General features: G+C 43.0%; 3 protein-coding genes across 3 annotated transcripts; 1 reads left to right on the forward strand and 2 right to left on the reverse strand.

Moving 5' to 3' along the window:
• Positions 1–296: 296 nt before the first annotated feature.
• Byn (T-domain transcriptional activator brachyenteron) lies at positions 297–11,476 on the forward strand. Its single transcript, XM_076824248.1, has 7 exons — positions 297–4,428; positions 4,506–6,071; positions 8,371–8,466; positions 9,194–9,437; positions 9,520–9,673; positions 9,784–9,981; positions 10,064–11,476. Exons 2-7 carry the CDS (start codon positions 5,767–5,769, stop codon positions 10,882–10,884), a joined length of 1,818 nt encoding a protein of 605 aa, XP_076680363.1. The 5' UTR covers positions 297–4,428; positions 4,506–5,766; the 3' UTR covers positions 10,885–11,476.
• On the reverse strand, positions 11,468–14,650 carry Park (E3 ubiquitin-protein ligase parkin). Its single transcript, XM_076824250.1, has 8 exons — positions 14,106–14,650; positions 13,777–13,978; positions 13,307–13,670; positions 13,031–13,232; positions 12,809–12,967; positions 12,598–12,723; positions 12,437–12,521; positions 11,468–11,978 (listed from the first exon to the last, which is right to left on the reverse strand). Exons 1-8 carry the CDS (start codon positions 14,361–14,363, stop codon positions 11,869–11,871), a joined length of 1,506 nt encoding a protein of 501 aa, XP_076680365.1. The 5' UTR covers positions 14,364–14,650; the 3' UTR covers positions 11,468–11,868.
• Positions 14,651–15,367: 717 nt separating this feature from the next.
• LOC143375289 (uncharacterized) lies at positions 15,368–21,016 on the reverse strand. Its single transcript, XM_076824251.1, has 5 exons — positions 20,923–21,016; positions 18,783–20,881; positions 16,575–17,259; positions 16,213–16,446; positions 15,368–16,147 (listed from the first exon to the last, which is right to left on the reverse strand). The coding sequence occupies exons 3-5, from the start codon at positions 17,194–17,196 to the stop codon at positions 15,564–15,566; spliced, it is 1,440 nt and encodes a 479-aa protein (XP_076680366.1). The 5' UTR covers positions 17,197–17,259; positions 18,783–20,881; positions 20,923–21,016; the 3' UTR covers positions 15,368–15,563.
• Positions 21,017–21,047: the final 31 nt, after the last annotated feature.

Consider the following 21,047-nt stretch of genomic DNA (forward strand, 5'->3'; position numbering starts at 1 on the left):
TACACTGTTTTCCTCACGGAAGCCACAGTTACTTTAAAATAATTAATAATAGCGTATTTACTGATGGAGGCACTGCTCCAATTTATCTCTCAGATTCTTAGGAAGCTCGTAAACTTATTTTATTAAAGCGAGCTCCAAGCAGAGACGGGTCAGATTTTTATATAAATAAAATTTCGAATAACGAATAAAAGTTAAAAGAATTATTCGTCATTCGTTCGTTAGCCCGAGTTAATTTTACTCGACACGGAAATGTTATTTAACCCTCGGTAGGGCGCGCCAATGAGAGGTACACGAGCAGGCGCGTTGTGAACTCAGTTCATCAGTTGAAAATAATCATTTCAGCCCCCTTATACATTACACTTCAGAAACGGTTTCTCTGTTGACAGTGGTGACTTAAATTAAATGTGATGGGAAAATATTATCAATGTATCCAAAAATACAGTAAATGTATTTAAAAACACAAAAATAGTACTTGTAAAACATTTTTAACATGAAAAATGAAAATCAACTGGCACAAGCATCATAGGATTCTTGAAACACACCACGAAGAGAATGTTTGTCTTACCGAGACCTAATGAAGGAAATACGCAGATCGGTGAACGGAGTTTACAAAGCGCGCCTGGTTAAATAAAAATTTTCCCCATTTCTGGCTCGAAGGTACCACAATCGTAGGGGGTGCGCAGGAATCAATTGAAATCAATGCCTGTTTGCAGACTCTCCTTTATCCAGACAGAAGGGAGGATTCAGAGATACGAATTGTTTGTCGACGGGGTCACTGTCGCGGGCGCGCGCCACTGGAAGCGAATTAATCGCTTCCGTTTCTGCGGAGGTATCCTACCGAGGTATCCGACGGCAGCTTGTAAACAGAGGAACAAAAGCCCCGGCCGAGGCGGTGCGACGGTTTATCAAAGCGATCGTAATCGTGGATGTTTATTGTGGACGAGCCGGGAGGAGCGGCACTCTTCAAACGCGATAAAACACAGAATCGTGGACCTCCCAATCGGTCAGGTGAGCTACCTAAACAGCAGGTAGTGACGGGATATCCGTGTCGTAAACGACTTACGAGACAGTGGACGTTGCATTTCTCGAGGTAAAGCCTCGCCTTATTCTCCCCCCAGGTTTTTTCTTTCCCTTTCATTTTTATTGCCCCCGCCACTGTTGATGCATCTCTGAAATACGGAATCGCAACCTCCAGGAAGAAGTATCCACGAATGCTCCCCGCCTCTCGATTAGGCGGGGCCAATAAATTCATAAAAGCATCCTAGATAGAAATTAGCATCGTCCGAGTGTTTCAGAGTGGAGAGTGAATTGTGGAGAATCTCTCAGGAGGATTCAGGAGGTGGATACAGTATTGAAGATAGTGGAATTGGAAGAAGAATGTACGTATATCTTAGAGATGGAGCACAGACCACTCGGTCATTTCTCAGCTTTGGAGTATTTACTTGAGAAGGGAAGAGATACGAAGAAATCATGGAGCACAGCTTTGCGACCACCGAGCGACGATCTTCTATTCAGTTCATTATGACTTCTCTCGCGGTTAATTCCGTAGGGTGTATGAGCTTTGGTAAATTCCAAGAGGAAAGCAGGCATAGCTGCACATGCATAAATTCTCTTCTTTTTTGTGTCATTAAGGGCACTAGGCAGTCGTTCCTGACTAAAATGCAGCATTTCTGTTTCAATTAATTACAAAGAAACAAATTCTAGGAAAAATTTTGTAGGTACTTATTTGTTGAATAATAAGAGCTTTTTGTTTTATACAAAATTTAGTAACTATTTAAAAACAATTTCTAAATTCAAACACGTATTACGTACTTTGTTGCCCCTTTTCAAAAAACTTTGCTTTCTTATTAATTAATTTTTATTCTAATTTTTTTCTTTCTACCAATTTTGCCGCCCCTAAAGTCCCCTATATCGGGCCCTGAATCCTAAGCACCATTTTGCACATCTTACTCTGCAAATACGCAGCAATAATGTCCACAAAGCTTTTTTAGTATACACTGTTCAGTTTCTTTTTGTTTAATTCATGAAAACCACGGATTTTTCAAGCGTCTTGAGGGTACTCTTAATTCTTTCCTGCAATGCAGTGTAATTCCGTCACCTAGTTAATAGCAAAACGTGGTGGTATGTGCCTGTTTTCCACAGGGCTCCTCAACTATTACTACTCTGCAGTACCCCTGAGAGCCCCTCTGGAGCCACAAAGCTACCCCTCGGGAGGGAAATATTTAAAAACAAAGTAGCCGTCGCAGAAGTCAAGCGAAGAGACTTAGTTGCCCGCAAATTTACCCACTTGCGCCCCTTATCTTTTCAGGTCCATCCTCGACTCCCTCTCGAAGTGGAGGTGACCGCTTTCAACGAGCCAATGTTTCGCTAATAGCCGGGGTGCAGGCTGGACCGTTGAACAAATTACGGAACGTCATCCGTGTAGCTCCGTTACATCCTCGCGGCAGCCGATAACGTCGCGACTTTTCCCTGCACGAAATGACTAGCACAAATAGCAGCCAGGGCTGGATGGTTACACTGGCCAAAACCGCGCTCGATGGCAAACAAAGAAACGGTCCTGCTCAAATATCTACTCGCGATACATCGGCCGGCCAGACGTAACTTGCTGTTGATTTTTGTCATTTGACTGGAAACGGTCAGTCTAGCCTGCCCATCAGGGGGGAGGCGGCTGGACCGTTTCGCCTGCAGCCGCGGCCCCCCTGGTATCCAGGATCGTTTCATCGACGAAGATGGAACTGTGCCTGCAGCGTCCGGGAAGAATCGATGGTTACGTGGAAGGGGCCATTTCGAGTTGAATATGTTCTGTGAACACTTTGCCTGCTCGTGATTAAAATGTCAGAGTCCGCGGAGCAATTTTTTTCCCGAGTTGGAAGTTAAGGGCGAGGCAGTGGCGCACTCGGGATTGAATCTTGGGGGTGCCGAGTTGAACGGATGAAAATATTTTTAATAAAAATTCAGATAGGTAAAAATTCATTGAGTAATTATGGAAATTTATTTGAGGAATAAAATCTAGTTTTCTTTTCTTTTTGCAGGGGCCCTTCTTTGGGGGTGCCAGGGCCCCTTGGCCTCCCCTCTGGGCGCGCCACTTGTCACAGTAGTGCATTAAACTTAAGGGAGAGTCTCGTGTAACAGCCCCCGAAACTTATGATTTTTTTTTAAAAAAAGTATTGTTAATATTGCATTAAACTCTTTTGCGATATAAAGAGGCATCTTTAAACTTGCAAAAAATATTTTTTTACGTCGATTGTGGAATCGTTTTGACCTCTTTGACGATGTTGGCGTCAGGTGCAGCATCTATCACAGTCATATCCCTAGTAGCATTTCTGGTTGGCCCACAGTATCCCCAAGTTGGGAATTAGTTGGCCATCAAAATGCCAACAATAAATGCTACTAGGGATGATTGCAAAAAGGAGAAACTTTTCTTAAAGTTAAATAATTTACGCTGATACTGGACCTAACATCTTTATTTTCGTTTTTATTTATAATAATTTTTGGTCGGTATAAAGAATAATATGAAAAATTTGTCAAAGGAAAAAACTTACTTTTTCTTTCAAACGCTATAACTCTTTCAATTTTTCATTTTTTTTCCTTTAAATTGGACCAATCCCAGCGTAAGCAGTCTAGCTTTCAAACACTTTTATTTTGTTTGCAATCAGATGATCGTGATAGGTGCTACACATCCCGACAGCAGGAGTTACATCGTCGAAGAGGTGGACAAGATTTCACAATAATTAATAAATAATAGAAAGGATCGACATAAAAAAAATATTTTCTGCAAGTTTAAAGATGCTTCCTTGTATCCCAAAAGGGTTTAATCCAAAAATGACGAAAAATGATGCGAACTTGGGAATTTTTTTAAAACAAAACCATTACAATCTAAAGAAAAAGTGGAAAAGTGATTTCAAACTTCAAGCGTCGTTATTTTCTCAAAGAATGTCTGGCAATGTCTTAATAATCTGGCATTGTTTTTCATTTCAGACCAATAGTTTAAGGTGCTACAGGTTCCACCGATTTGGATGAATTTTTTGACGCCTCGACTTTAAAGACTCCCCAGAGCCGTGTTCAATGATTGATTATAAAACAAAAAATATATTTCCATAATCTAACACGTCCTTAATACAATGCAAAAAGTCCCATTAAATTAAATACAGTAGTTTTCCTTTAATTAATTCTCAAAGATCACCTATTTGTATGGGCTCTAGACCTGAACAGCCCCTTAACTGAAGAGTCTTTTTTGAAAACACTGTAAGTCCAAAAAATCAAACTCTCTACTATAGTATTACTATTAGTACACAGAACATTACCCGATAAATTTGTTTTCTAAATTTTTCTTCTTACAGTGTTTTCTACAAGGACTCTTCAATTCGCGCCTGCACATAACGCCTTAACTACCCTCACAATAATAATGGCCTTTAAACCATTAAATAGGTGAGTAGCTATTTAAAATCTTCCAAGAACCTTTCAGCAACCGTCATATCACTAATATACTTAATTTCCATTCTTAGCCAGCTGAACCAAGCAGACCCACCGTCCACCAGCGCGGAACCTCGCAAGCAACACTCTAAGATAATTACCAGCCAGTGGAGCTCCTTCCTCCAGCCTCCGAGTGGACGTCCTTAACTTAGGAAGCATCCCAAGCTTCATCAAAGCACTGCAGTTGAATCTGGACATGGAAGCGTTTCGTCACTGGTACCCCCTGCAGCGGCTGTTCTGGTACCATCCCAGAGGCTAGTCCCATCTCCGTTCCCTGGCAGATCCACCCGACCTACGATCTTCCTACCGGTTGCACTTCTGAACATAATCGTGGACAGAGAGACAGAGAGAGAGAGAGAGAAAGAGAGAGAAAGGAAGCACAGCTCGCAAATACTCGCCGGTGAGACGAGCGAGCTCGGGACGCGATCGCGCTGGATCGAGGAGATCGAAGCGCGCGTAGCAGCGCGGAGCTCGCGACTGCCGCGTGGGCGGACTGGAGGCCCTCGTGCATTCGAGAGGATCGACCAACCGACGTGAAACCGTGAAATGGTCCCGCTGCTTCATTGGCGGTGCTAGCCGCAAAAAGGCGTCGACCAACGGGTCCCTGTCCGAGGAAGAGAACTACCTGGCCGCCGGTGGGCTCGCGTGACCAATGGAGAGGATCCCTGGCCAGGTCATCCGGGCCGCCATGCTGCCTTGGCGGTGGTTCCTAATTTAGAGTTCAATTAGCGTGCCAGGGAACAGGGGGGGCCGTGCCGCTGGCATCGATTGGACGGTTCCCTCGCGAGCACCGTCGCGTAATAGAGAAAAGAAAGAGGCGTCGAACAGAGAGGAAGATATGTCAGCTAGCCAGTCTTCGGCTCGTCCTCGCCGACTAGTGTGAAATATCGCGCCCAAGTGTTACGAGCGGGACCACGCGGCACATAGTAGCCCAGGAACACCGATCCGGATCCTCCATCTTCCTCCGACGGCTTCTCACCCTTCGCCGGGAGCTCTCCTCTTTTTCTCCTCGGCCTCCGCCGTTAATTCGATCGGGGGAGATCGAACCTGCCCGAGGAATCAAGCTCCCCCTGCTCGGGCTAGCTGTCCACCTGCTGTGTCTTCCTTCCACGAAGAGGCGCGCCGCCGGCCTCCGCTCCGCTTCGCCGTCGGCGGACCCAGTTGGCGACCTTGTTGGAAGCGTCCTCTTCGAAATTCGTGCCTCTTCCGAGCGGGGGTTGTCGACAGGGTCGGAGGGAATATCGCGGGAAGGATAGCCGAGCGCAACTCGGAGGGAACAGGAGTTCGGGGATTATGCAGCCAGCGAGTACCACCCCTGGCTCTCCAGCGCGCTCCTCGTGCTGCGAGAGGGAACGGGAAAGGGAGGCCCACGAGGAGCGCGAAAGGGATCGCAACGGCGCTGGGAGAAGCCGAGCCAGCCCTGAGGAGGACCGAGGGGAGCAGAACGACGAGAGGACCGTGGTCTCTGGACAGAATCTCGGTGGCATGACGATCAGTGGCGGGCAGGGCCTGCCTCTTTCGCTGTCCCTCGAGGACAGGGACCTGTGGACCAAGTTCCAGTGCCTAACCAACGAAATGATCGTCACGAAGAATGGCAGGTGAGTCCTGAGTTCTGGGAACTCGCTAAGGCTGTACTACGACATGACCCGACCATCGTAATGAATCGAAATTTGGAGGGGTTCTGCGGCAGGGGGAGAGGACGTCTGATATCAAATCTTAGCTTCGGGTGTTTGTTAGTTTCTGAGATATTAATTAAAAACTGTCGGCATGACACATGGAAATCTACCTGTACAGATGTTACTAAGCCAACCATCTTCTCGTCGCCGCGCGACTGTTTCTCAGCCTCAAAGTTTTTTATTAATATCTCAGGAACTAACAAATACCCGAGGCTAAAATTGTATGATAGTGATCCTCTCCCTATGCTTCCCTACTCCTCGGAATTTCAGCTCATTGTGATGGTTGGGTCGTGCCGTGGTACATCCCTTATTAATGTGCCGTTTGGGGTAATGCGGGGTGAGTACCGTGTTAGAGATTTTTCAGCTGTTTGTTTGAACTGAAATGGTGCAGGGGGAATCGGTGAACTGACTGCCACTTGTGCCATTCATTCTTTTCGAAGAGTGCGTACTGATCAAGGATTTGAGTAGCTAATCACGAGCTCCGTGCTCTCGAGAAGGTGGAAGGAGATCCGTTGGTTGTAAGGTAGCGATGGCTCTCCGTCGCGCGTAAAAATGTATTAATTAGAGCGTCGGTGCGAACGAGGCAGAAGGTAAAAATAATAGTTCATACGCTTGTGCCGCGGCAAGGAGGGGAGAGATGTATGCAGAAGTGAAAAAGAGCGTTGCAAAGTGTTACGAGAATTCAGATGATTCACGCGGATAAATGTTCCACGCGTGTTCCTTCCTCGCTCGATTCGGTAAGGGTACTTTTATGGCAGAGCTGCGATAAACGATCAGAGCGACGATAAGAGCGAGGGGTCGAAATACATTGTACTGTTTTGTAATGGAAGTGTTTTATATTGGAGCAACGAGCAGATCTACGGTTTCTAGAGATGACCAACGATAAACGCGTTCGATCCACGCTCTTATAGTTTCATTCCAAGCTCCAATATTAAACGTACCTACCCTTACACGCAACCCCGGTAATTTTAATTGCAACTAGCTTAAGGGGGTAGTCTGGTCTGACCAAGCGTTTTCGTCACGTTATTTTGGATTTTTTTTACAAAGAAACCATACATTTTATTATTATTCAGTTTATTGCTACATACTTATTGATATTTAAACTATCTTTACAAATTTTTTCAGCAGAGAAAAAAGAAAATCAAACACAGTTGACTGTTTTAAAGTTATTGTGAAAAACAAAACATGGGGTCACACTGCGGCCATAACTCGCGAAATGTAAGGATAGAAAAGAAGTTTCGAGGCAAAAGTTACTTCTTTTAATTAGATCTATCATTTGGTGAAAAAAATATTTTACAGTTCACGAGTTATAACAGAAAACCGGAAAATAACCGGATTTTCAGGGGTCAATTACACCCCCTTAGGGTGAATTTGGGCAGCAAACAAAAATTGCGTTGTAATCGGGGGGAAAGTCCCTAGATATTCACGAAGTTTCAGAATTTTCTGAATTTCCGGGTTCGGGATGTTCCCTTGTGAGTTGGTCCAGTGGATCTTGAAATCTCATGGCCCCCGATTCGAAAAACCTGGTTTTGAGAAAATCGAAACAATTTCGCCGAACCCTGAGTAACAGTCTCATTATAACCAAATCGTCGATTTTTCTATTCTACAAGGCACAAAAATGCACAATCTGCACTTTTCCCTTTCATAAACCACCCCTTTTCCTAGCTCTACCCCTAACGAACCACTGCTCTATAAATTGAATTACCACCGAAATAAATACTTCTTCACGAAACAGTTCACTTCGTTCCAACAGCAGGAGCCCAGAGCTCCAGCAAAATTCAAAAAGGAAGCCTGAATGAAAGAAGCTTTAGCGCAGGCCACATTGGCCGAGGGAAATCGCGGGTCGGATCAAAAGACACCCAGCGACGGTGTAGCCTGGCCAGCGGCTTTTACGATTCGTGTATTATTAAAAACGATTACAGTCCTGTGGATCTGCGAGAGGTGTTCGTGGGGTACCAGGCCGAACAGGCGGACGTGTTTTCCCCGAGATCCTGAGGATCGTAAAGTTTTATTGCCGCTGGCACGATTCCTCTGGCCGATCGCCGCCGTCGGTGTTACTTTCATTAGTGTTTATAAAAATCCTGCTCCTCTGGGGTGCGTAGCGTCTCGTAGTAGCTGGTACCACAGAAATCGTGCTTCGATATAGATAAGACGCCCCCCGGGGGCCAATAAACCCTGCACGAACAGCCATCCGGTGACTTGATCGGTTTTTACATTTCAGGCGAATGTTCCCGGTGGTGAAGGTGGTCGCCAGGGGATTGGAGCCGAAAGCTATGTACACCCTCCTCCTCGAGTTCGTCCAGGTGGACCCGCACAGGTAGGAAGAGACCTGCAGGAAGAGATGAAAAGAGCGAAAGTGGAGGAAGAACCTTAAGGGGAGGTTCCGGTCTAAAAGTCGATTTTTTGTTTTATTTCATTTTTTCGAATGTTCAACATTTTAGGAGTAAGCGTTTAAAAGGATTTGTTGAAATTCGTAAAATTCCCGAAATTATAGGCATTTTAGTAGCGGCAAATGCATGGGTAACACTCGCGTAAAACTTTAAATGCGTTTTTCTCGAAACAGAGTTCTCAAAACGGTGGGCCCTGTATCTCCAAAAGTTATCCGATTCGACTGAAATTTTTTTTATTTTTAAGAATATACTTCTGGCTAGGGGGTACCAGAAGAAAAATATAAGAAAATGAGAATTTATAATTTTCAAAGGCGTTGATAGGGTGAAAAATATAGGGGAAAGTGATTTCAAACTTCAAGTGTCGTTATTTTCTAAAAAAATGTTGTTTTTGTAATTTGTTCTGGCTTCCCCCATAGCCAGAAGTATATTCTTCAAAATAAAAAAAGTTTCAGTCGAATCGGATAATAACTTTTGGAGATATAGGTCCCACCGATTTGGATCAATTTTTTGACACCTTGACTTTAACGACTCCTCAGTGCCGTCTGCAATGATTAATTATAGAACAAAAAACATATTTCTATAATTTAAGACATCCTTAATACAATGCAGAAAGTCTCATTAAATTATATATAGTAGTTTTAAATATTTCTGTAGATGGAAATACGTTAACGGGGAGTGGGTACCAGGCGGCAAGGCAGAAGTGGCCCCTCCGAATCCGATTTACATACACCCGGAGAGCCCGAACTTCGGGTCCCATTGGATGAAGGAGGCGGTGTCCTTTGCGAAGGTGAAGCTGACGAATAAATCTAACGGGAACGGGCAGATCATGCTGAATTCCTTGCACAAATACGAGCCTCGCGTTCATCTAGTTCGCGTGGACGCGGTGGAGCAGAGAACGGTACGACGCCGCAGGAATCTTTCAGTATTTGAGCTTAGCATTTCTCTGTTATTATTATGGAACTTGAGCAAATCCTGTCCAGGTCCTCACGTACCGCTATCCGGAGACGCAGTTCATAGCAGTGACTGCCTACCAGAACGAGGAAGTGACAAATCTGAAGATCAAATACAATCCATTCGCAAAGGCGTTCCTGGATGCCAAGGAGAGGCCTGCTGATCCGCAAACTTATCCGCAATGTGAGTCGGTTGGTTGGTAATCACCGAACAACTGCGGGGTTTACCTGAAAATGTGTTTTCATTGCGTTGGTAATTGTGAAGGAATTGAAGAGATGGGTTATGAATTACAGACACAGGCGCTTGGTTTTTGCCACAGCCCGCTATGGGATATGAATATAATACCGCCACTGCCATCGCAGCTGCACAGAATCAGGCATCAGTGACGGTTAACAATCACCTGTCTAACCCTTGCACCATCTCCACGGCTGGCCATAGGAATACTTGCAGGTCGACGCCTTATACTTTGAGACACAAGTATATTCAAGATGGTACGGTTTCTTGAGCCCGCTATAAATTTATTAGGAGCTGCTTCTCTTACCCCGTCGATCAGAGAGGATTTTCAAATTACAGAGCAACGTACGGATCCATACAGCCCAGTGCAACTCCTCCATTCCACAGCCTACGTGACAGCGTCAGGGTGGTCGCCACGGAGCCCAGAACCTTTGCAGAATCTAAATCCAGCTTGCTTACCACCCGCTCAGGAGTGGCCAACGTCTCCCTCGCCGTCTCCTACTTCATCCTCGCACGCAGTGTTCAGTAGAGGCGCTGTTGGGACAGCGTCACCGACCACGGCCACTGGGTGCACTCTGTATGTACCGTCTAACCTATCTTCCGTCCCTCAAGAACATGGTCACTGCGCAGACACCTCCGCTTGGATTCATCCCACCACCCTTTCCGAACAGCAGCAGCAACAGCAATCCTACTTGAACCTGAACCTCCACTTGCATCATCAGATGTCGTCGTACACTTCGGTCCCTCACTCTGGATTACACCATCCCTTGCACCCGAATGGCACCGATGCGGTTCCGCCGGTTGACGAGTACGTGCACGAGTACCAGTCCTCCCCTGTGCAGTCGACAACACCTGACCGTCACCTGCAACACCATCATTCCCAAATGCTGCATCTGCAGCCGATCCAGCAAACGGGAACAGTGTCCCCTGTCAGCGTCGAATATGACACTCCCTCGAAGGAGCATCATATACCTGTCAGCTACTCGGACCAGAGTGCGGACACGCTGAACGATGTACAGCCAGACGAGAACAGGAGATATCTGACGACAGTCATCGACAGACATCACCGACAGGAGTCAGATATCCCACCCAACGATCATCAGGCCGCCGCTTGGACACCACTGACACCGCCACCTGCTCCGCAAACCACAGCGATTTGATCTAAGTATGTAATACGACTGGTCTTATTTATGCTACGGAGTCGCTACTCGACGACTTCCATATCTGTTTCAATAGATAGGTGATCGAATAAGAGCAGGGTCTAAAGGCGAAGTAAGTATGAAATTGTGCACGTCGTTCGCTTAAGTGCAATGCGAATAATATACGTAGGAGCTCGGAATCATTGATAAGTGTAGGATAAATTTTCTAACAAGGATCAGAATATTTGGGCAATATGTAAAGGTATAATATAGCGCAGAGAATAATGCGAAGTAGCTACAAGAAAGAATATTGATAGCACATGATAAAACAGAAATACGTGTTAGTATTTGTAAATGGACTTTTAAACAGCTCGCGGATGTTATTCTGGCGAGCTGTTGAAGCAGTGATCTATGTGCTTTGCAATCAATTGATAGAAATTCAATTTCGATTTCCAAGAAATCAATCCGTCCTAAGATTGTGTCTTAATGTTTTTAGAGGATATGTATTGGATAATGTAAACGTTAAAATAAAGTATACTGCACGTGCAGACGTCGCTTCTCCCTGACAGTTAAATGAGGAGCAATAAAATTCGTAAGACAATAATTTGCTCGTTTCGAACATACGGTTATTTATTCACAGACAGGATCTCGTGCTATGCACTGTCTCTTTTTACATACAAACGCGTAAAGGCACAGTTTCTCCATAATTTACTAACATTTACGAGCAATGATTAATTCACGCCAAGTCGTGGCCAGGTTCTTATAAACCAAAGACGATTTTAATAAATTAATTATTCATACAGTTACAAAGTGGTATGATGGAAAAATACGATATAAAAATGTTCTCTTTCCCAGGAGACATTCGAATCTTGTAGAATTTCTTCCTAGATACTTCTCTAAATTGACTAGCAACCGTCTAGTTTTTAAAGAAAATAGTTCTTTTACATTTGTACAGACCAATAATATATTACAATGATGTATAAGCTTCTAAATATTCGTTGTACATTAACCGAACCAATGATTGCCCATGCAATCCCTGGTCCATTGTGTTTGACATACCCAGCACCAATGGTAGCCGCAGCCTGCTCTCGTACAAACCATGTGCATGCATCCTCCTGAAAGAAACGTAATATCATAGCGATTTAAACACTATAAAGGTGGGCTCTCACTACACCTCGCCTCGCCATCCCGGCTGTTTTTTGGATTCCAATTTTATATTTTTCAGTTGTTCATAAAGTAATTTACGTTTTTAAAAATTCTCGAAATCTCCGGGATAAGTTATAACTTGATATATCAAATCCCAGAAGTTTTAGAATCCAAAAAACAGCCGGGATCCCGGAATTGAATTCCCTACTCACACTAAGCCTCGCCTCTCTTCCTCAAAATACTCTCGAGGAAGAATCCACGGCTCGAAGTCGCGCCGAGGCGAGACGAAGCGAGGCGCAGTGCGAGTCAAATGGTCAAACTACATAAGAAAAGCACAGGAAGAATAAAATAAACCGAGGCGAGGCGTAGTGAGAGCCTGCCTTTAAATGTATCGTGCTTTTAATCTTTCCGCGACGTAATCACTCACCGTCTCTTTCGGTTGGAGTTCTACACTTTGGACATGGTTTCGTCGATATTTGTATAGTCTTCTTACTAGCTTCATCCCATTTCGCCTGCAAAATAAAATATCGTGCACTTAAATATTTGTAATCGAGACACAGACAGAGCATGAATATTGATTTTAAGTACATCTTTAGCCTTCAGTGGATCCACCGAGTATCCACCAGATTTGTTTACTGTATTGTTAGATTCAGACGGCTGTGATTCGCATTCTCCTACATGGAATCCTTGTAAACATCTTCTGCAGAAGACGTACTGAAGACACATAATGCCCCGTTAATGCTCTTACCGTCAACCGAGACGGATATATTTTGGAAACTCTTCCGTTTTATACAATTACCCCACAACCACCGATACATTGAATCCTCCTGCACTCATCATTGCTCCCATCATCCGGAGAAGCTGGTATAATACCCATTCCGCAGTCTGGTCTTGGACATAAAAGGCCCCCGGAGCGTAGAACGTACTCTTCTGTGCTGAATCTTTGGTACTGCTCGTACTACGTAATACGTGTATTCAAGTAACTGAGGATCTTCAAAGGTTCCTTCTTTCTACAAAATACCTGCTCCGGCGTAAGAAGATGGAAATGATGGACTTCGGGGATGAAAGAGTCCGGACATCCTGCTGGACACGGAAGAGTGTAATAGCCTTTAACATCGTCGAACTGGAACTGCCGCTCTCTTAAGCGAACTGAACAGTACTCCCTGAAGCAATCCAGACAAGTGACGTGACCAGCCTCGCATGGGAATACCAATACTGTATCTCTACCAAAATATAAGTTTTATCAACAAACACTGTTATCTCGTGCTATGTACGTCGTATTCAACAGGTCAATCACCTAACGTCTGTACAAGCAAGGCAAGGAATCTTCCTTAAGTTCGGCTTCACAAGGTAAAGAGGGACCGCCTCGTCTTTCTCTCCCAGACTAGCATGGTTCGCGCACTTAAAGTAGAAACGAGCGTATAAAACTTGAGACGAGGTATCGTCGTCGGAAAGCGAGGTAGGTGCTGGGCATAAATCATTTTCGCAGTGAACCGTTATTCTACGCGGCAGCAGTACGTCCGGCCAACACTGAGGATCCTTGTCCACAGTGACCGCCCCGCTGTTGCAAGTGGCGCATCTCACTCTCAGCTTTCCTGTCGTCACCGCTTTGCAGGGCGCCGAACAGTGTACGAAGAAGTGCGCCCGGCTGCCCAGCTGCTCTGTAAACCAGACGGTAGCTATACACCACGATAGAGTTCGAGGCATTTAATAGATATGCGCTGTAGCTATTTCTGTTTACCCTTTAAAAGGCTACGATTATTCTACCTTCCGTGGACGAACTTTCTTGCAGATCCGACTCATCTAACGGTAAATCGGTAAGAGTTTCGTTCAGCGGCTTGCCACCGCTATCGTTCAACTCGGAGGCTTCTGAGAACTCCTCGATAGTGCTCTCGTCTTTACTTCTGTTAAGTCTCTGAGGAGGTGTTCGAATCGCGTGCAGGATACTCTGCTGGCCCAAGTCGCACTCCTGAAATGGTGTCAGATATATTTACGAGAGAATACAGTAACAAGTGAGGTTACTGCGCGCAAATTGCTCGGCGTCTCGTAGGTTCCAAGTTGTCAGCGATAGCTGGTTGTACGTTTCATCTGCTCACCTCAATTATGGTCGAGTTGTGCAACTCTTTACCGGCAAATATAATTTTTATATCCTCTGGCGATATTCCCATCTGGGAGGCAACTATCTCTTTCACGTTCTTTATGTGCCATTTTGGGTCCAGGTCGACAGCTAGTGTATTCCCCGTGTTCGTCTTGACATATATGCTCAACGAATTCGTTATTCGCTTCTGACCGAACCAAATTAACTGCAGCATGCTCAAAAACACGCGTCTTATCAAATCGAAAAAGAAACTCATACCGAGTACTGCGGACGTCGCTTGTTTTGAATTTAAAGGGGGAAGGAGAGGGCCTCGAGGAGGGAGAGAGATAGAAGGAGCCGCGGAGGCGGTTTTTAAAGTCAGTGGCTTTTCTGCAACAATCGAGATGACTTGCTATGCGGTGTGCTTTAACAATAAGTTAAAATTATATTTTAATGCGCTGCGCGACATCTTTAACGTGCTGTACAACTAGGAGGATTCCGGGAAAATTTGGGAGCTGCTTAGCTTCGTTGAACTTGGAAAACCTGAAGGTTTGTTGCATTATTTTCTTAGTAGTTAATCGACCAATTTTCTTCGAATCGTTGTTGGTGGTTACAGATAATGGAGAGTTAATATTTCGTATTTAATGGATCTGATTTGATTGCACTTGTAATTAGGTAACTTCGTATCTAAATCAGCGTTCAAATAATTTCGTTGTTTACTATTCATATGTATTTTTGATAACCAGGTATTAGGGACTATGTTGGGCTTAAGATCTTATTGAAATAGGTTCGATAGAAATTACAAATGATTTGTTTTTTCTTGGTTTAAGAATAATTTATGGGATTCACGGTTTTATTTGTAAGTGGAATATGTTTTCGATATAGGAGGTAGGAAGTTCCTACTACTAGGAACTAGGTTATGTTGCTTTCAAGTCTGACCCATTAGAAGAGAAAGAGTGTTTCGTTAGCGTCAGAATTTTGAAACGGCATCAATTTTAGGATTTCTGTACTTAAAATACGAGTAATGAGAATTCTGTACGAAATTTTATTTGAACAATCATGAGTGGGTTCTGACGAATGCCCAACTGTGGTTTTCTAACCTCTTTTATAACGCGTAATTGTGATAAGATTTTCGTGTAACGTAATGTTATTCTTGCAAATTTCACATAACGAAATGGAACAAGCTACTCTCTTAATTTTAGTAGCTTAAATGCGAAAGAATATCTACAGAATGATTGAAACGATGTTCTAGAAGCGGCAAGAACTTAATCATTTCACGTGTGCAAAAATACACGATATATTTCATTTTGAAAATCTCCAATAATACATTCCGCAACAGTGGCACAAAAAATCTTTAAATACAAAGTATTAAATATCGATCGATATTGAATCCACTATAGTGTATATCACATATGAAATCCAAAATTCCTTTGCCGACCAAATGAACAAATATAATGATACAAAGTTTCAAGTAAATCTAATCATCATGGTCCGTTTCACATAGTTCGCGTAATCTTTGTACGCTTTCATAATATTTATTGGGTATCGGTTCTATCATCCTAATTGTAGGTTTATTTTTCGGGATCACACGTCGCTTAGCGTCACTGCCATCTATATCTGAATTGTTCACTCTTTTCAGCGAGGCCCTTGTAAAACGACTTCGTACCTTTGATTTTTCAAATTCGTGCTCAAGATTTTTACAAGGACTCGCCCCCTTCTCTATCATACCCAAATCATTCATTCGTCTCCTAGAACCTTCACTATTTTGACTCGCTACTGAAGAACACGGATCCAACGAACAATGTTTTAAATTCTCTTTCTCCATTCTGCACTTCCGCAGATATTCATTTAAAGTCATCTTCCTTCCCCTCCGATCCCTCTTCTGGAACTCAGGATCCTCGGGTTGGGGAAACTTATACAATTCCTCGACTCGAACCCATTTCTTCGAAGACCTGCTTCGGTATCCACGTGCAACGCTTATTTTGCGTAAATCCGGTTTGATAGGTCCACTGTTTTCAAACACCGTTTTCCCAATACTTTGATTCTTATTCGAATCCGAGCCTGGGCATACCATTGAACATTAAATTTCCTATTAGTATAACTCAAACCCTCCTCTCATTACTTACATTCGCCACCCTTGTTACTTCGGCTTTCCTGGTGCTCGTTCAACGCAGATCGACCAATGAACTTGCCAACCTTTTCGTAATTCTCCTTTACGAAATTATCCCAAAGTAAATTGGCTGTTGCCTTGGGGTACCATACCTTTTCCATCAGCACTTGGCATTCTACGATCTTCTCACTGATTTTAGGTCGTTTCTCCTGCCTCGTGCCTGGGTACGTTACCACTGTGTTGCTTTTTCCTACAAATTTAGATGACGATCCATCGGTCTAATCAATTCCAACAGCACTCCCTCGCTGTATGCATGGGCGATCCTCATCGACCCGCATGCATACAGAGAGGGAACATCGTGAGAACCAATTTAATTACTTAGAATCAACTCTTTGCTATCTGCCTCCTCATCGACACCTGCCTCCTCATCGACATCTGCCTGACAAGTTGGCAAGTCCTCCACTACCAGCATTCCTTCGTTCTCCTTGAAACTGATTTTCTCTGGGCTCTCGAGTTCCCTTCGAAGGGGTCGAAACACTGGCGATTCAAAGCGATCATCGTTGAAGAAATGTGGAGCATCTCGGATACGCTCCGGAGATCCAAGCATGTCCTTGAACAGGACACTCTCTGCAGTGGAAGCAGCTTTCTGGGTGGAAACCCTTTGCGGAATCTCTTCCTCGTGGACCGACTGTTCCAATTTTGTTTCCCACTCGCTACCAGAGTCTTCCGCTGCGTTGTGCCTCTTTTGCCTTCTCGCTTTTGGTTCCCCCTTTCGTTTCTTTTTCCTCTGCTTCTTCGTCAGTGTCTTTTCCACTGTTTGGCCCCTGCTTCCACGCCATGTCCTCGGCCCGCTCGACGAGGAATTGGCCTCTACCGCCGATATACTTATGCTGCTTGGCCTGTAAGACTTCTCGACCAGCAAGGGCGTGCTGCAGAATTGTAGCTTTCGATTTCTGCCCACTGTGCGCTTATTTTGTAAATTATCGTCGGATGAGGACATTTTGAGATATTCTCTTATTCTTCTCACGATTTTATCGCCTCTGCTACCTCCAAATTACTAACTCTAGAATCATAATCAGTCGTTGTTTTACGGTAATACGAAGTGGTGTGAGGTTTTACAAAATGCCCCTTTAAAGGGTTACACTTACTTAGGAGGTCGAAAAGAGGCGAATGTTTGTGAATTTTTTTTTAAAAAACGGAAGTATATATTTTTACAGAACTTTTTGCACTTAAAAGAGCAACATTTGAAGAACATTTGGTAATTTTTTTGCAGAAAAATATTTACGTTTATAATAAAAATACAACGACATCCAAGAAGCCTTTTTAAAAACGGTGATGAAGATATCTCAAAAACTACTGCGCCAATCTTTCTGAAATTTTTATATAAAAATAAGCCCTCAAAATTTCAGAAAGATTGGTGCAGTAGTTTTTGAGATATCTTGATCACCGTTTTTAAAAAGGCTTCTTGGATGTCGGTGTGTTTTTTATTAAAAACCTAAATATTTTTCTACAAAAAAATTACCAAATGTTCTATAAATGTTGCCCTTTTAAGTGCCAAAAGTTCTGTAGAAAGGTAGGTATAACCCCTTAAGGGTACCCTCCCATCAAATCACTCCAACAATAGGTCATTATTAGAATTTTATTTAAAAAAAAAGTAATCGTCGCAGGGTCGAAAAACTTTTTGGGCTGTGTTTGTACATCCGTAAAGATAATAAAAAAATTGGGGAATTTTACCCTTTACCTTAAAAGTTCCTCATCTGCGGAATTTTTAACATCTCGTAGAATTATGTGAAATCAACAAACCACGAAAATTCTTAAACTATATAAGATCGTTCATAAAATCATCTATAATCATAGCAAAATGTTGTAATCTCAAGTTTTCGCAGAAACCACAATATTAAAAGAAACGGTTAATTTTACCCACGAAAATCCTAATAAAAAGACGAAGATTGTTCGAAAAGTTAAGCTCGTAGATGATTCCATTTCTTGCATATCAAATATACAAAATATTTTTTATTATCTTCAACGATGAAAAAAAAAGTAAAAGTAAAAGTTTAAAAGTAAAATAAAAGTTTTTCAACACTGTCGTTTACATTTTTTTTTTAAAATAAAATCCTAAGATCGACGTATTTTTGGGGTGATTTGATGGAGGGTACCCTTAATTCGGTCCGCACTTTCAGGGACCCTTGTACGAACCCTTCTACCGGGAAAGTTTCGTAGAAATCGAGCACCAATCTTCGTTTCGTTTCGAAGTGAACGTTAAAGATCTCTAAAGCAACACATTCCAGAAGATATCGCCTAGAAAACAGTGCGAGTAATTAGTGATCTTTGCAGCACCGAAAGTGAAAGTCAGCTTTTTTCTTTATCTCTGATCAATTGCCTCTAACTATCTTCTATCTATACGCTCATCGTTGCCACCCTGAAAGCCCTGATATCCTATCGCGAATTCAAAGGACTCTTATCCAGCGCTCGTGTTTCATTGCTGCAATAGAGGAGATTGGTTCTGACACGAGTTTCGCGTTCCCACTTCGGTTTCACCTCGAACAAGCACGGAAGATTTCCCATCTCTTTCGATAAATTAATTACCTTTCGCAGAATTGCCCATTCGACGATCCCGAGGCGCATGAGAGGACTTTATCAAAGGAATACTGGTGGTTAACTGCGACGGTCGAACATCTTTCGCACAGGACATGTAAATACTCGTACAGCGGGGACGTTTGGTATTTAACTGATACATTTAAAGAGGATTAGCTGTAGGTGAGCGTCGCTGACCTATTGTTGGGCAGAACTTATCGCGGTAGCCTCTGTTTGCATACAAAGGGGCGCTTCTTTGCGACGGTACGCTCCTGAGCAGTAGCGTATTTAGTGTAAACTGTGCCTAGGGCAAGCGTAGAATTCGCGCCCCTCATTCATGCATATCATTCCAATTCCACCTTTTTCTGTTCTACTTCTTTGTTAAAAGTGTTCATCGCGCAAAACATTTTATTTAGAATTTAGATAATTTTTTTAAAGAAAGTGGAGCTGAAGGGGGAAGAGACGAAAGTTGGGGGCTAATGAGGCCGAAAAGTGCAGCAAGTTTTTTTTCGAAGCTTCTCTAAAAAGGCATGCGAAGCACATAAGTAACAAGCGCGAACTACTAATATTAACCATTAAAATAAATTTATTTAAGAAACACTGTTTCTTTAGACTTTTACGCGCCCACCCCCGGCATTGGCGCCCAGGGCGCGGGCCCCATTTGCCCCACCCTAGATACGCCCCTGAGGAGTCCTGGGGGGAAAGGATACCGGAGACGCGCGCACAGGTGACGATTTCCGTGATTTTTTACCGTGATTCACCCCAGACGGCCTGTCTGCGAGGTAACGCAGTAAATTCTGCGCTGGCTAATCCGTCGATGCATCGAATCGATATGACGGCTTCTCCGCCGTGGAAAATTTGATAACGCGGTGTCGAGGTGACGTTACATGGGAGCGGCGGTTTCTTCGCGAACGATAGCGTTATCAGCACTATCGCAGGAATCCTGCCACGTTTATTTCAATATTGCAATCCAATTCCCACACGATTCCCCCAAAACAGAAATACAAATCAATGCGAAATGTAACACGCGTTAGCTTCGAATTCACGTTGCATGTTCCCCTCTAAATATTTAGTTATATTCGATAAAAAAACTATGTTAAGGGTTATTCCTAGTCAGGAGGCCGAAAAGTGGCGATTTTTTTTTGAAAAAGCGGAAGCATATGTTTTTACAGAACTTTTTGCATTTAAAAGAACAGCATTTAGAGAATATTTGGTAATTTTTTTGTAGGAAAGTATTCAGGTTTTTAATATAAATTCAACGACATCCAAGAAGCCTTTTTAAAAACCGTGAGCAAAATGTGTAAAGGACTACTGCATCAATCTTTCTGAAATTTTTCGGGCTTATTTTTTGTATGAAAATCTACTGAATGACGGAGGTATTTCTTTTTCCATTGTATAGTTTCGATTTAATCAACGAAAAACGGCCATTAGTGATAACCATGAGCCCCTTTTTCGTTGATATAATCGAAACTATCATTCAGTACATTTTTATATAAAAAATAAGCCTACAAAATTTCAGAAAGATTGGTGCAGTAGTTTTTGAGATATCTTCATCACCGTTTTTAAAAAGGCTTCTTGGATGTTGTTGTATTTTTATTAAAAACCTAAATATTTTTGTACAAAAAAATTACCAAATGTTCTTTATATGTTGCTATTTTAAGTGAAAAAAGTTCTGTAAAAATATACGCTTCCGCTTTTTCACAAAAAATTCCCAAACATTCGCCTCTTTTCGGTCTCCTGACTAGGTATAACCCCTAACCAATCTAGAAATTAACCTTAACAAAAAATTCTCAAAAATATATTCTCACAAAAACTAATATTAATCCGTTACACAAAAAAGTAAGCCAAAGTTTCATTTCTTTTACCTTCAAAATCAGAATTTGCAAATTTAACAATTTATCATTTCATCATACCGATCTTTTACCATTCTGTCAGTTGCACACCAGGGGACAAATTAATTAAGTTGGTGAGATGAGTGACGGATGAGGGTTAATCAAACACCAGTTTACATCTGCCATTATCATAATTCCTTTATTTCCCATGCCTCGCGTCAATTTTCAGAAGCCTGTCTCGCTAGAATCTCTTATCCATTAAAATCTAAACATTCTAAACTATTAAACTATTAAACTATTAAACTATTAAACTATTAAACTATCTCGCGTACGATGTCACAAATGAATCTTATAAATTCGCTTCCCTAAAATAGGGGCGCCAGTCCCTCGCGCCGGTGCCGCGCCCCGGCCCTGGTTTCCAAGGCAACCTATAGTAACGCGGCCG

This window comes from Andrena cerasifolii, chromosome 12, assembly GCF_050908995.1.
Source record: "Andrena cerasifolii isolate SP2316 chromosome 12, iyAndCera1_principal, whole genome shotgun sequence".
Lineage (NCBI taxonomy): Eukaryota > Metazoa > Arthropoda > Insecta > Hymenoptera > Andrenidae > Andrena > Andrena cerasifolii.